Source organism: Dermochelys coriacea, chromosome 12, assembly GCF_009764565.3.
Source record: "Dermochelys coriacea isolate rDerCor1 chromosome 12, rDerCor1.pri.v4, whole genome shotgun sequence".
Taxonomy (NCBI): domain Eukaryota; kingdom Metazoa; phylum Chordata; order Testudines; family Dermochelyidae; genus Dermochelys; species Dermochelys coriacea.
Genome location: NC_050079.1, coordinates 23,450,386 through 23,470,019, shown reverse-complemented (window position 1 = coordinate 23,470,019; position 19,634 = coordinate 23,450,386). Strand labels below are relative to the sequence as shown.

Genomic DNA, 19,634 nt, shown 5'->3' with positions numbered 1-19,634 from the left:
TACAAGGCTAGTCAGTGCACACGAGCTAACACCCCTCAGTTCCTTCTCTACTGCAGTCAATGACAAAAACTCTGAAGTAGAAGGTAGGAAGGTGGATTGTGGAGCATCCACAGGGACGCACATCTTAAAGAACCATCATTATTGCACAAGGTGAGTAAATTCTTCGAGTAGTGTCCCTATGGGTGCTCTACTATAGATGACACCCGAGCAATATCCCTATTGGTGGGTTGGGACTTCAGAGTCAGATCAGTTACAGATGACAATACTGTGGAGCCAAAGAGAGCATCAAAGGCAGAATCCCCAGTGATCACATAATGTTCTGTGAAGGTGTGGACAGACACCCATGTCGCCACTCTATAAATTTCTGAGATAGGAACTATCAGGGTTCCCCCCCCCACACACACACTGAACTCTGGGGAACAGATGTGGGGACCCGCATGGAAAACCCCCTAGGCTTATAGTCTACCAGCTTAGGTTAAAAAACTTTCTCCAGACACAAATGCCCTTCCTTGTCCTTGGATGGTACTGCTGCCACCACCAAGAGATTTACACAAAAATTCAGGTAAGGGACACTTGGAATCCCTATCCCCCACAAAGGTGACCTGGCTCCCCCTTGTCAATTTATGTAGTACATACAGGCTATGTTGTCTCTTAGACCTCTTGTGTGTGATCCTTTGATCGGGGGGAGGAAATGCACACAGGCATTCTTGACCGCCCTTAGCTCAAGGAGGTTGATGTAAAAGGATACCTCTGTATCGTGAGGTCATTTAGATGCGAACCCCACCCAATACATCGGTGGTGAGAAGCAACAATGGAATAGGGGTTGTGAGAAGAGAATCCCTTTGCAAATGTTGGCTGGGTCTTTCCACTAATCTAAGGAGTTTTTGATCTTGGTGGGTGGTGACAGGGGTTTGTCTAGTCTGTCCCTCTCTGATCTGTAAACTGAGCTGAACCACATTTGGAGACATTGAACGGGAAGCCTGGCCTGACGCATTACCCTTGTGCCTGCTGCCATATGCCCCAAGAGTTGGAGGCAGTGTGTGACTGATATTTGCAGACTGCTTTGAATGGTCTCTAGGAGTGTGGCCAGAGAGAGGAATCTATGCTGAGGCAGGAGAGCTCTGGCCTGTAAGGAGTTGAGGTCCGTGACTATAAATTCCAGAAGTTTCATTGAGCGTTGATCTGTAGTCCCAGTTCTGTAATTCGGTGAGCCTCTTGGAGAGACCAGGTTCTGAGGAGGCAATCATCTAGATAAGGGTAAATCATGATCCCTTGGGAGTGTAAGTAAGTGTGTGGCCACTACTGAGAGAACTGTGGAAAATACTCTCGGGTCCAATGACAGCCCGAAGGTGAATACCCTGTACTGGTAGCGGTCTTGTCCTACAGTGAATCTGAGGAATTGTCTGTGAGTTGGTAGGACTGAAATAAGAAGGTGTCTTGAAGATCAAGGACCAAAAACCAGTCTCCCTGTTCCACTGTTGGAATGATTGTTGCTAGAGTGACCAACTTGAATTTTTGAGCTTTAACAAATTTTTTCAGAGCTCTGAGGTCTAGTATGGGTCTCCAACGTCATTTCCTCTTGGTTATTAGGAAATAGAGAGAGTAGAACCCTTTGCCCATAGATGTTGAGGTATTGGTTCTACGGCTCCTATCTGGAGGAGACTATATACATCTTGTCGTAGTAAACACTTTTGAGAAGGGTCCCTGAAGAGGGACAGGGAAGAGTGTTGTGGGGAGGAGGGCGGGAGGTAAAATGGATAGAGTGCCCATTGCGAATGGTCTCCATCGGTCCGATATTATGCGTTTTCAGGTGCTGCAGAACACTGCCAGCTGCTGGCAAAATGGCTGGACAGTGGTGGTCAGCTATAGCAGTTGGGGGAGTGTTCTATCAATGCCTTGACCAACACATCAAAATTGGTACTTGGACATAGATGGTTAGGACTAAGAAGATTGTGGGCTAGATGGTGGGCTCGAAAATTTACTTTTCTTTCTCTGTGGCTTGTAGTAATGCTGAGCTGGGTATTGGGAGGTGCATGGTTTGTGCTGGAATGTGGACTAAATGTTCTCTTTTGTCCTGGCACGTAGATACCCAGCAAATGGAGAGTGGCCCTAAAATCCTCCAGGGTGTGAAGAAAGGCATCAGTCTTCTGAGAAGAGCTTAGTACCTTCAAAGGGAAAGTCTTTAACAGCCTACTGTATCTCCTTCAGGAAGCCCGACAGATGGAGCCACCACAGCCATGGAGATGGACCTGACTGCTGTGTCAGCTGTATCGAGGGCAGACTGTAGTGTTGTCTTGGCCACAAACTGTCCCTGTTGGTGATGGCCTAAATTAGTTGCGGTGCAACTCGGGCAACTGCTCAATAAAACTGTTCAGTTTAATAGTTTACAGAGTCATATTCACCGTCAGGGCTGGTAATTGGCAATTTGAAACTGAAGCCTAGCCGAGTACACTTCCTCCTGAAAAGGTCCAAACTCTTCCAGTTCCTACTGAAGGGAGTGGATCTCATCTGGTGTTGATGGCCACAGGAATTACTGTCCACCATGATGGAGCTGGATGGAGAGTGGGAGAAGAGGAATTCAATCTCCCTCGCCGGGACATATTTTTGCTCACCCACTTGAAAGCAAGTAGATGCTGAAACACTGGGGTTGGCCACATGGTTTTTGCAGGGTCCAGAGTGACTTCATTAATAGGCAGGGTGATTTTTGAGGATGAGGATGAATGGAGTATGTCAAGGAGATGATGGTGGGAGTGTCTTTGACTTCTTCTAGTAGTAACTGGATAGTACATATCACTCGCTTCACTAGGTCGTGGAAGAGGCGAAAGTCATCAGCCAGAAATGATGGGGGTGGGGGGAGGAAGCACAACGGCCTTATCCAGGAAGGAGGAGGATGTGATCTTCACAGTCATCTTTTCATCAACACGACCCTCGTGTTCCTCCACATTTCTTCAAGAGGTTCTGACGCTCTGAATGGCACGGTTGAAGGGGTGCACCAAAGGTTCTTGGGTGGGGCTAGAAGCTTGAGAAACAAGGTGGCGATATATGGCCCAAGAGTCCCTATATAGCCACACGGGTGGTGGTGGCATAGAGCATGGTAGTGGGTGGCTATACCAAGATGATGCTGGTGGGGCCATCTGAGGTTATGCTCAGGGGCCCTGTTAATATTGGGCACCATAAGGAGCTTGGGAGAAGTACTTGACACCTCCTTCAGTTCTCTATCCAAGACCTCACTAGAGAATGGGAGGGGCAGGCAGGACAGCAGAGAAGACTCTGTGCGGAGGTCCCAGTACTGTGAAGAGGAGACTCTGCTACTTCAGATACACGGAGGCCCCTTGAGTGCCAGAATTCCACTGACCAACTCAGTGCCATTGGCAGTACCAGGGGATCTTGCCCATACCAATCACTATGGTGCCAGATGTGGCATTGACAAAAGTACCTATAGAGAATCGCCTACCAGCAATGCCTTTTTAGCAGCCTGCTTACTCCTGCCCTTGTCCCTCAGTGCTGTTGACTCTGTGCCTGTGCCCATTGCGTTCACAGGCTTGTCAAGGGTACCTGCTACTGTAGATTTCCATGAGCCGTACTGGGCTGGGATTGTCTGGGTGCCAATGGTACTGAGGATACCAAATGTTCTGGAGATTGTTTGCAGCTATCTCAGGGCTCACTGTGAAGACTTCTCACTCTCTTTTTCAATGATTTAGGATAGGAGTCAGTGTCTTGTTTCTCAACACACAGCCTTTAGATGTTGAGGGCTGTGGGGAAGACTCACATCTGCCAGGTGACTCAGGTCGCGTGTCCAGAGAGCCGCCTCCATGAAGATGAATTCTGTTTGAGCTCTATACCCTTACAAGACCTGGGCTTGAGTTGCTGGCAGAGACCACACTTTCATTGAATGTGGCCTTCTCCGAGGCAGCATATGCATTGGGAGTGCTTGTCTGCAACAGGGATCATCTCTTTGCAAGAAAGGCACCTCTTGAAGCCTGGTGAACCGGACATACCCTGTTAGGGGAAGAGTCTCCAATACGGGGAAAAAGCAGGATTTTGGGGGGGAGAAAAGATAAGAAAAAGGAAAAAACTTTAAAGTATAATCTATATTAAGTACTAGGAGACTAAACTAAACTAAAGAAATGCAAAACTGAAAGCAATAGCCCTAATGGACTGTGAATGTCTCCATCTCTAGCCCGGGTCAGTTGAGAAAGAACCAAGGGGGATTAGCCCGTGTGCTGACTAGATACGTTGGCACAGCAGGAGGAGACAAAAAGCATGTGCGGGCCTAACGGACACTAGAACCGAGTTTCTCCTATCAGCAGAGCAGGGACGCAAGCACATCTACAGTGGAGCATGTGTATGGACGCTACTCAAAGAAGAAGGGTCAGCCATCAATGCATCAATCTCTCCTACTCTTCTTGCTGAAGTAATCACAACCAAGGTAGATATTTTACTTGATAAGTGTATCAGGGAATAAGCATCAAACTCAGGAGACAAGAACAAAAGGTCCAAAAGTTAAGGTCCCACGGAGGAATCAGATCCTTAAATCAGACCCTTCAAGAGACCCTACAGTTGGGTGGAACAGTATGGCTTTTTATTGGTAGATAGTGTGCAGAAACAGACGGTAAATGCACTTTGACTGAGCTTGGTGGTAGGGGTCACTGTTTCAATTCCAACAGATATTCTAGGACTTTCAGCATCAGACATTTGTACCTAATGAAGGACTTCCGTCAGCAACAAAAATGAAAACCTTGTCATTTTTCAAGGGAAGTGCCTTGTAGACGTTCTACTCTTTACCAGACTATCACAGACAGATGACAAGCATGACTGTTCTACAGTGGACAACCATCCAGCAGCCAAACAGTGATATGTAGAGACTTCAGATCTGGATGCAGGAACCTACAGTCACTTTGTAAGAGCCAAACCAGGAGCAGGGGGGAGATCTTGGGCTGGGAATTTGAAAGGTTTAGCATGTCTGGGAACCAGAACAGCTATCAAAATGAGCTTGTCCAAGTTATACCTTATCTTGTAGAGCACTCTGAGAAAGAGATGTTACTTACTGGCATAGTAACTGATGTTTGATGTGTATAAACCATGTACACATTCCACAGCTGGTATTTGAGTGGCCAGTCGTTATGCATCAGAAAACATCCTAGTCAGCAGGATCCATTGGGATGGCATCCTTGTGAGCTTTGGTGAGGGTATGAAGGATGGAGCTGTCTGATCACAACAAGGTCCTTCTTACTACCCATGATGCAAGCTGGAACAGCTCAGACTCAGAACACCTATCCATTTTCTTGTTGTACATAGTTATTAGATAAATAGCAGTTTGTAAATTAGTGATAGCATTAAGTTTTATTGTTCTGAATTTGGGATCTTTAGCAAGGGAAGAACTTAGCCACCAAACACTCAACATTCAAACACCAGTTGCCTGGGATTTAAGAATCACCCCCTACAAGGCCATCATACTTTTGAATGACAGTCACACAAGGTGTTTATTCTACTTCGATGAGGGACACATTCCAAATAGCTGCAAAATATGCAGATCTTTCTCAAATCAAACCCAGTGCTTCAGAAAGTTCCATCTGCCTTCTTGATGGAGCAATCAATGTGCCCAAACTCTGATCCCAAGTTACAGGCATCAATAGCCCCAGGAATCCAGGGTCAGTGCCAGTGGCATCGTCAACCTCCTCCCAAGGTGCCCTTTAAAATCCTTGTCTTTCTCTAGGAAAGACAGAAAAATCAGATGCTGAGCAGAAAATTTCAATTGTGAAAAAGTGCAGACTTCAGAATAAGCGGGACCAGACCAGACATAAGGCCTCAGGTCCACAAGATTAAAAAGGGATCAGATAGGGCACTCCTGCCTCAACTATCGAAGAGCATTTACACTTCATATTTTCTTATGTTACAAACAGGATCATTCGAGGAGTCACATTCGGAACAGATGTCTTGAAGGATGGAGGCCTTGATCTCACACTCATGGTTTGAGGAGAAGTATCTGCTCAAGTTGTCTGCAGACCAGGTAAGTGGACAGCCAATTTGGCACCTGATGCACCAGTTCCACATCTGATTGCTTCTTAGTATACCAGGGAACACCCTGCCCTACTCTGCTGATGTAGAAAATGGAGGTTGTAGTCTCAGTCATTATTTGGCTTGTCAGTCCCTTGATGCTAGGTAGTAAGGATGCAAAGTTTTGCACACTGCTGTGAGCTCTAAGAGGCTGATGTGCATTCACACTTCTTGCGCTGTCCGTGCACCTGGAGATCCCCCATGTGAGCTTGCTATCCAAAACTATAGTTTTGGACAGAAGGCATTCACAGGGTCTTTCCACCAATACAGAGATGGAAATAAAAATTCAGGCACACAGGGAGGTAGTGCACTTGCTGCTTGAGGATGGTATATATGGACATTAACCAGAATTGCAAGTACCAAAGTACAAGTCCATGCTGTGATCATTGGATTTGACTTCAATTGTGTAGTTAGAGCTGTCAAGTTCTCAAACCTGTCCTGGGGGAGATAAGCCATGGGCTTTATTGGGATAAAGAAGAATTTGCTATAGAACCCATTGACTGGATATTGAGGAGCGTCCCTTTATAGCACCAGGAGACAGAAGAGGATCTCTTGACATAATAAATCTGGGGTGGCTAACCTGAGCCTGAGAAGGAGCTAGAATTTGCCAATATACATTGCCAGAGAGCCACTGTAATACATCCGCACCCCAGCGCCTCCCGGGAGCCCCCACCAATCAGTGCCATCCCCCCCCGCCCGCAATCAGCTGTTTCATGTGCGCAGGAGGTATGGGGGGGGAGGGGGAAGGAGCGAGGGCATGGCAGGCTCAGGGAAAGGGCAGGAGCCTTTAGGGAAGGGGTGGAATGGGGGCAGGACTTGGGGCAGAGCAAGTGGTTAAGCAGTGAGCACTCCCCAGCATCTATAGCTCCAGCCCCGAAATCAGTACCTATGCAAGCAGCCGCATATTAACCTCTAAAGAGCTGCATATGGCTCTAGAGCCACAGGTTGGCCACCCCTGCAATAGATACTTGTGAGAAGGATCCCTGAAGAGGGAAGAAGAAAGGGCTTGGAGGTAGGCACTATGTGAAAGTTGACGGAATAGCCTGCTGTGGCTCATGGACACAATGACTGGACCATGGTGATGAAGGACGATGGATGCCTGAAAAGGGTTAAATGATTTCTAAATGGGAGAGATTGTAGGCCTGGATTCATGAGTCAGTTTGAATCTCCCAAAAGCCCCCTTGATAGAAGGATCTACCTCTGGAACTCTTCACACCCTGTGTCTTCTCAGATGATAGTGTCTTGTCAGGCTTGGTCTGCCTCAGTACCAGGACTGAAGATGAGGCCCTACGAGTCAGTGCTCACACTCTTCAGATCCAAGAGGCCATGTCTGGGGGTCCAAAGACCCTGGGTTCAGTGCTGGTCTCATGGTTTTTACTCACAAGGAATAACTCCCTGTCTTTTCAAGTTCTGGATACAAAAAACTTGCAAATTACACATTTTCATGAAATGTATAGGCAGTATAGGCATTTTTGGGCCTGTTTGTGGGCATTGGTTTCTCACATAAGGGCAGTATTTAAATTAAGGGGACCCAGAAGACGCCATCTTTGAGCCTAAAGTGGAATGTACACATGAACAATCACTCAAATGAGAGCCTATGAACTCAGATGATCACAGGATTTGTTTGACATGGGTATTCACTGTCCTGGGGAGTACACAGATATGGCGCCAGGCTGCTGGGTGCCATGGCCCTGTCTGAGAATCTCAATGAGTCCATTGAGGCATCTGTGATGAAAGCTGTTGCCAGGAATATTTTCTTAACAGTAGACTTGGACTCAGGATGGTCCTTGTCATCTAGGGCTTAAGATCTAATAGCCAGGATACTGTAGCTCTCGCAGTGTCCAGGGACACTGAGCAGCCAATGAGAGACCTCAAAATCCCTCACAAGGGTTGCCCTCCACCTTCCTCTCAGTTGTGTCTTAGGGAAAAAAATTCATTTCTGATGGAATTATTATATCCTTTGCTAATTATGCCACCATAGCATCAATCTGTGGTATTTTTGTGAAAGAGCTGGAAAAAAAAAAAAGCTAAACTTGTGTCTGCTGATATGTTTTTCCTTGTCAGGGTACTCCATTCATTCCTGTTACATTTACAAATGGAAGAGTGCTGAGGAATCAGTCTCAGGCTAGGATTTGGGACAGCAGATATTGATTTGCCCTTTGATTTGTCATCTAATAATTCATCTGGCTGTATGGTAGATGTCATTTCCCTGCACATATTAGCAGATCAGTCGGGGGGAAACCACTGGTGTTTTTACACTTTTTCTGCTTAGAGCCTCAATCAGAAAGCAGATGAGAAGTTTGAGACAGAGGATAAAAGTTCTTATATCTTTTATTTTTCCTTCCCTTTGTGGGTGTATGTTATTTCCCTTTTTGTGCCTACTTTACAGGAGTCCCTGCATAAGTGGAAAGGGCAGGGTCTCTTGTGGCCCTTTTTATTGAAAGCCTTGAGCCCCCTAGATAAGTCTTACTCTATGTTTTTGTCCGACTACTTGTGGGATGAAATATCTTTTTAAGAATCCCCCAGTTCAACTTCGGAAGAAGGTAGGAGACCTTTTCTTTCCCCAGAGAGCCGAGGACTCACTTCAGTATCTTGGGAAGAGGAGCCGGGGGGACTTTGGATCCCTTAAGGGGCTATTCCTTCTGGCTACAGAACCGGTACCTGAGTAAGCACTAGAGCAACAGCAAGAGCTGGAGCCTGGTAAATTTCTGCAGCCATGTTTTTTTTTTTATTAAACTAAATATATGGAAGGGAGGGATTTCCAGCTCATGGATCTATTAAGTTATTTTTTGTGTGCTTCTGTTCAGGGTGGAACAGACACCATTCGCCCAGCACATCTAATGCCCCTTCCATCTAATGCCACCATCAGATGCAAAATGGACACCATGAAAAGAAGAAAAACAAACAAACAGTTATGAAACTTTACTAGTTACTCACTGATTGTTACAAGCATGGCTTGGGACTCCACAATTAATAGCCTCACATACCTTTCCCATCTAATACAGTACACCTTATAAACTAGCCATACCGGCTCTGTCCAGGACTGCCTGTAAACAGAGTCCCAAAAAATCTGGCTAATATAAGTTACAAAAAAAAAAAAACCCAACAACCACCCTAAGAGTGTATTAGGTTCATTGCTGACTTAAACATTAGAGAGTCCAAATTACAGCAGAAGATGGCAGTCTGTGCCATGGCTGGAGATCAGCTGGGTCTGTTCATGGACCCAGAGATGCCTGAAAACAAGAGACCTCTGGGTCTTCTCCATAGCTTGGGGCATCCCAACAACTAACCTGAAGCCTGAAAAACAGGAAATGTTGTAAGTTCTGCTCTCGAGGAGAAATCAGACCAGGCTCCCTATCCAACACTATTCACTGTAGCTGGCAACAAAGGGGAGCACACTCCAGACTGATCTGCCTAGAGGCCATCAGGCTATGGCAGTTCTGCACTGAGAACATTACTGCAATAGCTGTTCACTTGTCTGAGGTTCAGAATCATCTCATGGACTATCTCTGCAGGGCTTCAGGGACCACTCATTTTTCAGGGAAAAATACCTGTCTGAAAACAGTCAGCATAAATTCTTTCAACATTGTGGAATCTAACAAGGACCCTATGAATTCAATTTTTTGAGTGGGAGCAAAGGTTGACTTTACAATGTTAGGGATGAGAACCAGACGGTCAAGCAAGTGCAGTGTGGTCCTGATGTGAGCAAGAACTTCCTCTCTGGATAGGTCCCTCGGTAACCAATTGTCCAGTTACAGGAAAATATGAATTCCCTTCTTCCTGAGATATATAGTAACAATGACCATTCATTTGGCAAAAACCCAGGGGCCAAAGAGAGGCTGAACGGAAGCACTGTACTGAAAGTGGCATTCCACCATGACAAACTGACGGAACTTTCTGTGGCTCAGTAAAATCTCCAGATGGAAGTATACGTCCTGAAAGTCCAGAACCACACACCAGTCATACTGAGACAATGCGGGAAGGATAGTCTAGAGAGTGATCATTCAGAAACTCATGTACCCAATATAATTGGTGAGGCTGTGAAGACTGATGATGGGTCTTACCCCTCCCTTGAATTTGGGTACCAGGAAGTTAAGCCATGACCCTGGTGTCCTGGTGGAAATTCCTCCACCTCTCCCAAAGTCAGCTGCAAGTGGACCTCCTAGAGGAGCAGTATCTCATGAGAGGGATCCCTGAAGAGGGATGCAGGGATACGGGGAGAGGAACTGGATGGCATAACCCAATTTGATGGTACTTAGGATCCAGCTGTCAGTGGTGATCAAGTCCCAAGCATTGTGAAAGCAGGTCAGCCTGACAAAGGAGGGAAATGAGGACAGAGGAGCAATGACTGGGTCAACAAGGAGTCAAAATAGGTGCCTGGAAGGATTTGATGGAGTATGTGTGGACTGGCCAAACGCCGGGCCCAACTGTGTTCTCCTGTGGTATCTAACCCTCTTTCTGGGGTAGATTTGTTGCCTTGGAGGAAGGAAGCTGGCCAAAGATGCGCTGCAGAGGATACTGCTGCTGGATGGTGTAGTGGTACCTCTGCACCACCAGTGTACATACCCCCAAGGACCGCAGGATAGCCCTGGAGACCTTGAAGAGTGCAGCGTCTTCTCAGTTTTGTCCAAGAACAATGTTTGGCTACCAAAAGGGCAAATTCCCATTCGTCTGCTGGACATTGGGGCAATACCTGAATTCTGCAGCCAGGAAGCCCTCATCATAGGGGTGACCGCGGCGGCCATCACCCTGACCAAGGTGTCCAGCACAGACTAAGAAGATGTCTTAGCCACCAAGCAGCCCGGTAACAGGGTCCTCTGCCCGCCCCTCTTTCAGGGGCCCGCTGACTGCCACAATAAAGCTCAGAGAGGCTTCCTGTTATGCAGCACCCATGGCTTTATTTACACACACAGTTCTCCCACCACCAGTGTTGAGCTATTTACAAGGCTTACAGGGTCAGTTCCTTCTTTGGCTAGCAGTCAGCCCACAGCCAGGAGACTGTCCATTCTCCTAGCAGCCCCCCTTCATACTAGCTCCCAGCCCTTATAACTGCTGGCTTGTCAGGCCCACAGGTGGAGCCAATCCCCAGGCCAGGCATCATGCCTGTTACACCAGGCCCAATCTATTTCTCTGGATTGGAGCTGGCTGAGCAGGGGCTAATTAGGTGCTTTTGCAGCAGCACCCTGCTACAAGCCCTTAGTGACCCTGCTACAGCACCTTTCTACAAGCCCTCAAATTCCTCACATGAGGTCTCAGACAGCTGATCTGCAAATTTTGACATAGCTTTCCAGTTAATAAAAAAGTACTTGGACAGCAAGACTTGCCCGTTAGCAATTTGCATCTATAAGAAAGAGGTGATGTAAATCTTTCTGCCTATGATGTCCAATCATTTAGAGTCCCTATCCTTGGGGGTGGACTTAAACCTGCCTGGTACTGGACTCCATTATAGAATACCACCTCCACTGGGAGGAGGCAAAACAAAGGGTTCCCACGATATGTAAAACCCATTTAAGGTAGGGGAGTGACAATCAGCTTTTGTTCTTCACTGAATCCCCACCCAGGATGACGGCTGGAAACATCTAAGAAACAAACACTAACGGGGGGAAGAAGAACTGAGCCCAGGCTGGAAAAGGTGTCTGGCCTATGAAAAATACCTGGAGTTTTAAGCTACAAGCAAGAGCAGCTAGCTTGTCTTCAAGAGCCTCTCTGCAAATCTGCCTAAAACATTTAGGGTGAGAAATTATTACTTGTAACAAATTTCTTTAGTATCTTAAGCTTAGTTTGCGTGTTTCATTTGATAGGCAATCTGCTTTGATCTGTTTGCTAACCCTTACAATCCCTTAAAATCTATCTTTTGTAGTTAATAAACTTGTTTTTGTTTTCTCTAAAACCAGTCTGTGGAATTCATAATGGGGGCTGGGAGAGGGTGGCAAAAGCTCCGCATATCCTTCCTCCACATTAAAGGAGAGGGTGAATTTCATAAGCTTAGGCTGTATAATTCTCTGTGAAATGCAAGACTATACAATTTTGTGTTTACATTCCAGAGGGGATATGCACTTGAGAGCTGGGCAATTCCGTAGTTGAAGTCTTCCCGTGCAGTCCTGATTTCAGTGTCTGTCTTTCTGCAGCTGGGTGTGTCTCTACTTGTGTATGTGCTGGAGAAGGCTTGCGGGCCTGGTTCAGCAGGATAGTGTATGGGAGCCCATGCTGATGGAACAGGCAGGCTCAGTGGTATCCCAGTACATCAGATGACAAGGATGACAACCCCAACTCAGATGCAGAGAAGCCTCAGGATCCCAGAGATAAGGGTGGAGGCGCAATCAGAGAGAGCGAGTAGGCAGTCTGACTCATCCATGCCCCAGAATGAGGCAGGAAGTGGCGCTGCCAATAGAGGTGATACCTTTGGGACCAAGCATGCCAGTCCCGAAGTGAATAGTAGTATACGAGTGTCTGATGGTACCAACATGGAGGGCAGTGAAAACAGCCAATGAAGCATTTGCAGTGTTGACTGCAGTGATGCTGAGAAGGTTCCCAGTACCGGTCCTACTTCCACAACTGGAAAGGGAACATTGGGGTGCAGTGTGGTGCTGAAAGAACTGAGGGTTCAGCAGCTAGTTCAACTGATGGGGCTATAGTTGACACACAATGTTCTGGAGCAACAAAGCGGTCAGGATGGAAAGGCAGAGAAGGTCTGTAGCTGCCTATGTGGAAAAAGTTGGTAACAGCATCTTCCTCATCAGTACCAGACTCAATGGATGTCCAGAGGCTGGGACCAGAGACAACGCTACAGGGATTCTATCCTTCCTATTCAGTATTGGGGAAGGGTTAGAGGTACCCATGCCGTCCTGCGCACTGGCACCAATTATGTGACAGTTTACACTTTTCCTGAGGGAGGCACAAGAATCACCCCAAGACCAGGAGTGGTCTCAATTGATCTGATGTGACTTTTTTCTCGGTGCTGTTGACAGGCAACTGTTCCTCTGTTTCTTCAGAGAGGCATCTGCTACAAAACATGAAGTGGCAGTGCTCTTGGAGCCCAAAGGCACTCTCCGACGCAATGAGGGCCTTGATACCAAAGCAGGCCGCATGGCCTGTTCAAGCAGGTGCTGCTTAAGGCGAAGGTTCTGAGCCACTTGAATCAATTTCTTAAATGATCTGCAGATCATGCAACACTCCTTGGTGTGAGCCTTGCCAATGAACGACAATGTTTAAACCCCGGTAAGGGCATCATCTAGGGAAACAAACTACTACAATTAATATTAACTAATACTAAGGGTGTTATTAACTATATCCAACAAGAGGAAAAAAAATAAACCTAGTTGAGAGGCTGAGACCACACAGAGCTCTGACTTGAGCCATGGCCAAAGGGAAGGAACTGAGTCAGGTCTGGGGTGGTGCTGCCTCATGTAGCCAGGGGAGGGCTACAGCCACAGGGCGTGAGCACCACCTCTTTATGGGTTCTGTTAGGCAAAATTTCTCTGGCTCTGGTGCACTGGGCATGCACACACCTAAGCGGAATACAAAACTGCACCTACTCAAAGAAGTGTCATTTGCCCCTTCACATAACACAAGAACCAGGGGTCACCTAATGTAAATAATAGATTTAAAAACAAACATAACTAAGTACTCCACACAACTCTCAATCAATCTGTGGAACTCATTGTGAGTGGATGTTGTAAAGGCCAAATTATAACTGAGTTCAAGAAAAAATTAGATAAGTTCATGAAGGATAGGTCCAGCAATAGCTATTAGCCAAGATGATCCAGAATGTAACACCATGGTATAGGTGTCACTAAACCTCTGGCTGCCAGAAGCTGGGAATGAATGATAGGGATGAATGGATGGATGTATGAATCAATAAACTACCCTGTTCTGTCACTCCCACTGAAGCATTGACACAGACCACTGTCAGAAGACAGATTACTGGGCTAGATGGACCATTGGTCTGACCTAGTATGGCCATTCTTATGACAGGGGCCAGATAGGAAAAGCTAGACATGTAATTTGGCAATATGGACCTTTGACTGTTTTGGCACTGACTTTGTTTATTGAGATGTATGTTTTGATGCCTTCCTGGTTCTTACATGTAAATACACGTGTAAAGTAAAGTAGTGTTGAATTCACACACAAGAATACAACAGCAAGTTTCATATGTTATGTTAAAAGTGCCAGTCATCTCATGCCTATTCTCAGTAACTTTCATAATAAAAATTTATAAACTGTCATCACTGTAATATATAAGCTGTGAGTTGCAGTACATGGCCAGTAACGATCAACTGCATAACACATTTCTGTACATTTCCTTGAAGTGTATACAAAATTCACACTACATAATACTAATACAATCCTCCCATTGCTGTCCCACACTCATGTACAGTACAATCTCAAATATCATCTCATCCCCCCTCACGTATGGGACCACACATACACATCACATGGGCACACACAGCATCCCTGATTTCCGTTGCATGTGGATCCAGCACCAGTCATGACAGTTATGCTATCTGGCTGTGTACACCAGTTCAGAAATCTAGCAGTGTCCTGAGTCCACCCCAGTGACAAGGTTCCCCCTTGTCCTCACAAACAATTCTGCAGAATGCAACACACAACAATAATGCAGACTGTACTTATGACATTGCATCCAAACGGTTTTGAAGGCAGTGCCAATGGGATTTCAAACTGCTAAATGCATATTCCACAACCATCACCATCCTACAGCTACTTTGTTTAGTTGAACCTTCTTTTGCCCGACTTTTTGGTAAGGGTTTCATAAGCCATGGCAACAAAGGGACAAGTGGAGTCTCCCCAGAGCAACAGGAGAGACAGTGACACTATTTATAACTTCATTCAGTAGGAATAAATGTCTCGGATGTCCAGGAAAGTAAAGTCCTGATCTCCAGGACACCCTGGCATCATGCACCCTGCTAATGCATCCCATGTTAGTGTCCATTAATCTGCCTCTATTGTTGACCAGTGCCTTCATAATAGTAGAGCTGTACCCTCTACAGTTTATGTACTCATGTGCTCCTTCTGGAGGGCAAACTATAGGCACAAGTCCCAGCAATGGCCCTGGCGCAGTTTGTAAAACCCACTGTCACAAAGCCAGCAATTATTTCAGGAAGATTTGTAATGCCCATCACATTTAGGTACATCACAATCCTGACCACCTCACAAATCTCTACAACTACCACCCCCCCAGTTGATTTGCCAACACAAACTGGTTAGCCATGGACCTGTAGCAGTCTGCAGAAGCCAGCTTCCAAATGGCTACAGCGACACAAATCTGGACTTGTTTGGCCTTCCTCATGTGGGAGTCCTGCTGCTGGAGAGTTGAGACAAGCTCATCACAAACCTCCAGCAACATCTGCTTCTTCATGAGCAAGTTCTGAACCCACTGTTGGTCATCCCAGGTCTGCATGACAATGAGACCCCTCCACTCTGTGCTTTTGGCCCTGATCTCAGGCATGAGCAGGCATCAGCTAGATTGTAACTGGCATATCAGTATCACCCTCTGAGAGGTGTCTTTGGCACTTCAAAACCTGTTGCTGAAATGTCCACCAGCATCTCGCAGATGTTCTGCCTGTTTTCTGAAATAGTATTGATAGCATGAGGTGGAGAAGTTCTTCTGCCAGGTCAGGATCCATGCTAATGGTTCCAGCTGCTGGGAGCATGTAGACACAAAATATCTCAGCTGGATGTGTTTGCAGGGTAAACCACCCAAAACACTTCTGGTCAATTTCTGGGGCACGGAGACAAATTCTGCTATATTCCACTATGAAACATACCCTACAGTGGCTTCAGCTGGCAAGGGCACTAGGAAACCTGGGATACAAGAGTATATAACCCCTGAAGCTGAACTTGAGACTCAGTTCTGCATAGTGCACAGTTGCGAGGTCCAGGTTTCTAATGCAGTGTGCATGCTCAAGCGTTTGCACTTGGAAACACCGAGCCTGGAGACATGGGTAACACAGACCCAATCTTAATGTGCCCTATAGTCATACCCTGAGTACAGTGTATTTGATCACTAATTTTTCACACTGGTCACCCCAAAAGTCCAGTCTTTATATCAGATTTTTAACAGTTCATCTGCACTTTTGATGGAGGATATTGAAATTTGGTACTTACTCATTAAGAACTACTCATCACAATAACAAAAAATCTGAATTTTGACATTTCTATTACAGGTCATTTGAAGGTCAATAACAATTTTTAATTTTTTTCTGTGATTTGGCAATGCTGGATACGAGTCCAGAGAATGCTCTCAGAGAAAGCAAGCATGTTGTAGGTACCAATCGAGTAGACACCATATCCAAGTGAAAGGTCGACTATTGTCATCTAGTATTCATACTGTATAAATATCCTGTTCATCAAATTAAGAAACTCTTTGCAGACCAAAACCAGCGTTCATTAAAAGAAGAAATCAAGCATGGAAATCAAAAGTAATCACTTACAAAGTTTGCAAGGTTTTCTCCTCAAGAGCTAACATTTTTGCATGTTTACACAACTTCTGAAGTTGTTTTATATGTTCTGGATTGTCAGTTCCCATACCCATAGACAAAATCTCAGATCGAATATTATATTCGTTAATAGAAGTCTTCAAATCTGAAAGCTTGGTGACTCGGACCTTAAATTAAAGAAAATGTATGATGTAAATACAACAGTTCTCATAAGAAAATCATTCTCTCTATAACTTGTCTATTAACTTAAAAACTAAAACATTAGGCTCATGTGTATACATATCACACGTGTATCTATACCTATGAATACACACAACTAATTTATCTCTAGTTAAATGAAAAAATTACCTACTTGTAATTTCTTCTTCTCTACTATGAGAGTATAATGATGAACAATGTTATGGTACCATACATTTCCATCAATTAGAGCAACTTTCAGAACCACAGAGAAGGAATGGTTGTAAAGATTAATGTTTATGAAGAACTCAAAATACTATAGTGATGAGTACCATAGAAAAGACCATCAGGAAATTGATAATTCTGTCTTCATTGCAAGGTTTGAATTGTGTGCTGTAAGTAAGGCATGGAGCCATATACATTAAACAATGAAAATAAAACAAAATACCAAAGTGAGTACACTGAAGGAAGGAGTCCTCTGGGGAAAAAAAAACAGTATGTGATCACATAATTAAAGAATATATCATAATGCATACTGACAAAGAATGTTTGTGAGTATGGCATTTTCTACCTTCTCAGTGCTTGAATTTGAAACCTTAATATTCTTTTAATGTAGTTTTGTGTGTTACACACACACACAAACACGTAAGCTCTTTGTGATAGGGATCATATTTTCATCGTGTGCGCACAGTCTGACGGTTTGGGGAAAATGTCTGTGTCTATTTATAAAGTTTAATTTTGTTTTGTATCATGTAAGACTGCAAACCTGCTTTGTGGATTAGAACCTCCACTTTGCATATTACTGTACTTTGTGTCCTGTGTTGAGAATCAGATTATATAGCCCATCAAGACGTATAGTAAGGCCAGAAGAAGGGGTATTTCTTAACTTATGCAGAACTCACAGGAAGAGCAAGCGAAGGTTGCCACGGACTACTGACTTTATAATAACTTATGAGCTTTACCACTCCCTCTGAAATAATGGAAACTGTGTACGTGAACCCAGCATGGTAGGGGTTGTGTGTGTAAAAGGAGCCAATCCCTGCGAGCAGCAAGAGGGACTTGAACGCCTGAACATGAACAGACCTTGGACCCAATAGACTATTAGGAGTAGTAAGGAAGAAGAGGAAGGTAAACAAACATTTTTTTAAACAGATCTATCATGCTTGTATGCTTCGTAAATCTGTGTTTATTTAAAACGTTTCTTTACAAAGTCTGCTTGTTCCTTACTTTAACTGTCACATAATCCCTGAAGTTTATAACTAGGGGCATCAGAGCTCATCCTGCTCTGGAAGGAACAGATCTAAGCAATTGGTAAGGTCAAGAGGACCGAGACACTGGGTTCAAGGTGAAGTCAGCTGGACTGCGGGATCATATAGCCAAGACATGTATCAGACACGGAGTCTGCAACTGAGCAGTATGCCTGAGTAAACCAGAGCTAGAACAGCGATCATTACCCCCCAAGCCCAGGGAGCTTAGCAGCCCTAGAATTAATGTTTTATTGGCATTCATTTGGGATGACCCGTGTAATCTATTTGCAATTTTGCCAATAGTGCATTATGCCGTTATCCAAAACTTACACTATACCATCATGTATTTTCTCTCTCAGTATATTTACATACACATTCACAAATATATATACATAAATACCAATAAAAAGAGAGCAAAGAGAAAAAACATTTACTGGGCATTTATAAGGAATTTAGATAAATATTCTCTAATAGCGATATTTATATTTAATACTTACCATTGGATCAACCCAAACTGTATTTCCCAAGACAAGCACTATTTTTGCTTCATGAAGTTTTCCTCTAATTTTGTGATGAATATATCTAGTAACCTAATAAAAACAACTCTGATAGTATTTAAAGTACATCTTAAATCAAATACAGATTTTGTATCTATTTTAAGCTTAGACGGTTACTAAATTATAATTAACAACAAAATTAGGGCATTTAACAAATAGTATCAACAGTTTTGGAGAAGACCACATACAAACTATAAAAAGACGTACACTGCAAAATTACAGATCATATTAATATTGCATGATTAATGGGGCTGGCCTAGAAGTCTAGTGAATTATGTTTTACTACAACATGGAGACAAATACAAGTATGGGTCAAGGATATCGGAAGCTGTATCTCCAATTGCTCCTGGCAGACCCAAGGAGCAGTGATGACTGGTGTTGGAAGAGGCCACAACTAGCCTTCTGCATTGGTGAAAGAATGGTGGAAAGTTTTCCAGAGAAAGGGGGTAAAAAGGATTGTACTGGATTCTGAGAAGGGCTCTCTCAGAAGCTTATTCCCCAAAGAAACAGCTCCAAGCATTTACCCACTTTGGGGGCCACTATGATTAAAGTAGCAGTTATGAAATAGGTTGTATTTGTCCTTTCTAAAGGCACAGGAATATTAAATCTTTCAGTAATGGAAGATCTTTAAAAATAATTAATAAAATTTACTTACAACACCAATTTCTAAAAATTAAGGATTAACTATGAAACAAACTACCTGTAGCAGGGCAGTCACCCCGCTCTGGCTCAGAAGGGGTTAAAAGCCAGCCCTTGGAGAGGACTGGGGCTGAGAAAAACGGCTAGGTTGGTTGGGGAAGCAGCCACAGATGGGGCACCGCCCCAATCAGGCCACAGCTGGCCCTATAAAAGGGCTATGAGCCAGGAGCTCAGTCAGTCTGTCTCTAGCTCTTGAGAGAGAAGGACCTTACTGCCTAGGAAAGAAGGGTACTTGAGACAGAGTGGGGCTGGGGAAAGGAAGGAGGAGCTGGGGAGCTCCAAACTGGCAAATCCCCAGGCTGTAGGCCTTGATAGAGGCCTATGCAGGTACTGGGGCTGGGAGGTGCAGCCCAGAGATAGGCAGAAGCAGCTGGTACAAACCCGCCTTGCCATTGATGAGTGGTTTACAGACTGCAGTCTGCCCCAGTGAGCGGGGGCTA

General features: G+C 44.8%; 1 protein-coding gene across 2 annotated transcripts in view; it reads right to left on the bottom strand.

Moving 5' to 3' along the window:
- TDRD12 (tudor domain containing 12) overlaps positions 1-19,634 on the bottom strand; it is a 124,201-nt gene that overhangs the window by 25,848 nt on the left and 78,719 nt on the right. For both annotated transcript variants that reach the window (XM_038367731.2, XM_043494929.1), the window contains 2 exons: positions 18,436-18,528; positions 16,509-16,681 (listed from right to left, as the gene is read on the bottom strand). In XM_038367731.2, the coding sequence (XP_038223659.1) occupies positions 16,509-16,681; positions 18,436-18,528 (266 nt within the window). The remainder of the gene's footprint in view (positions 1-16,508; positions 16,682-18,435; positions 18,529-19,634) is intronic.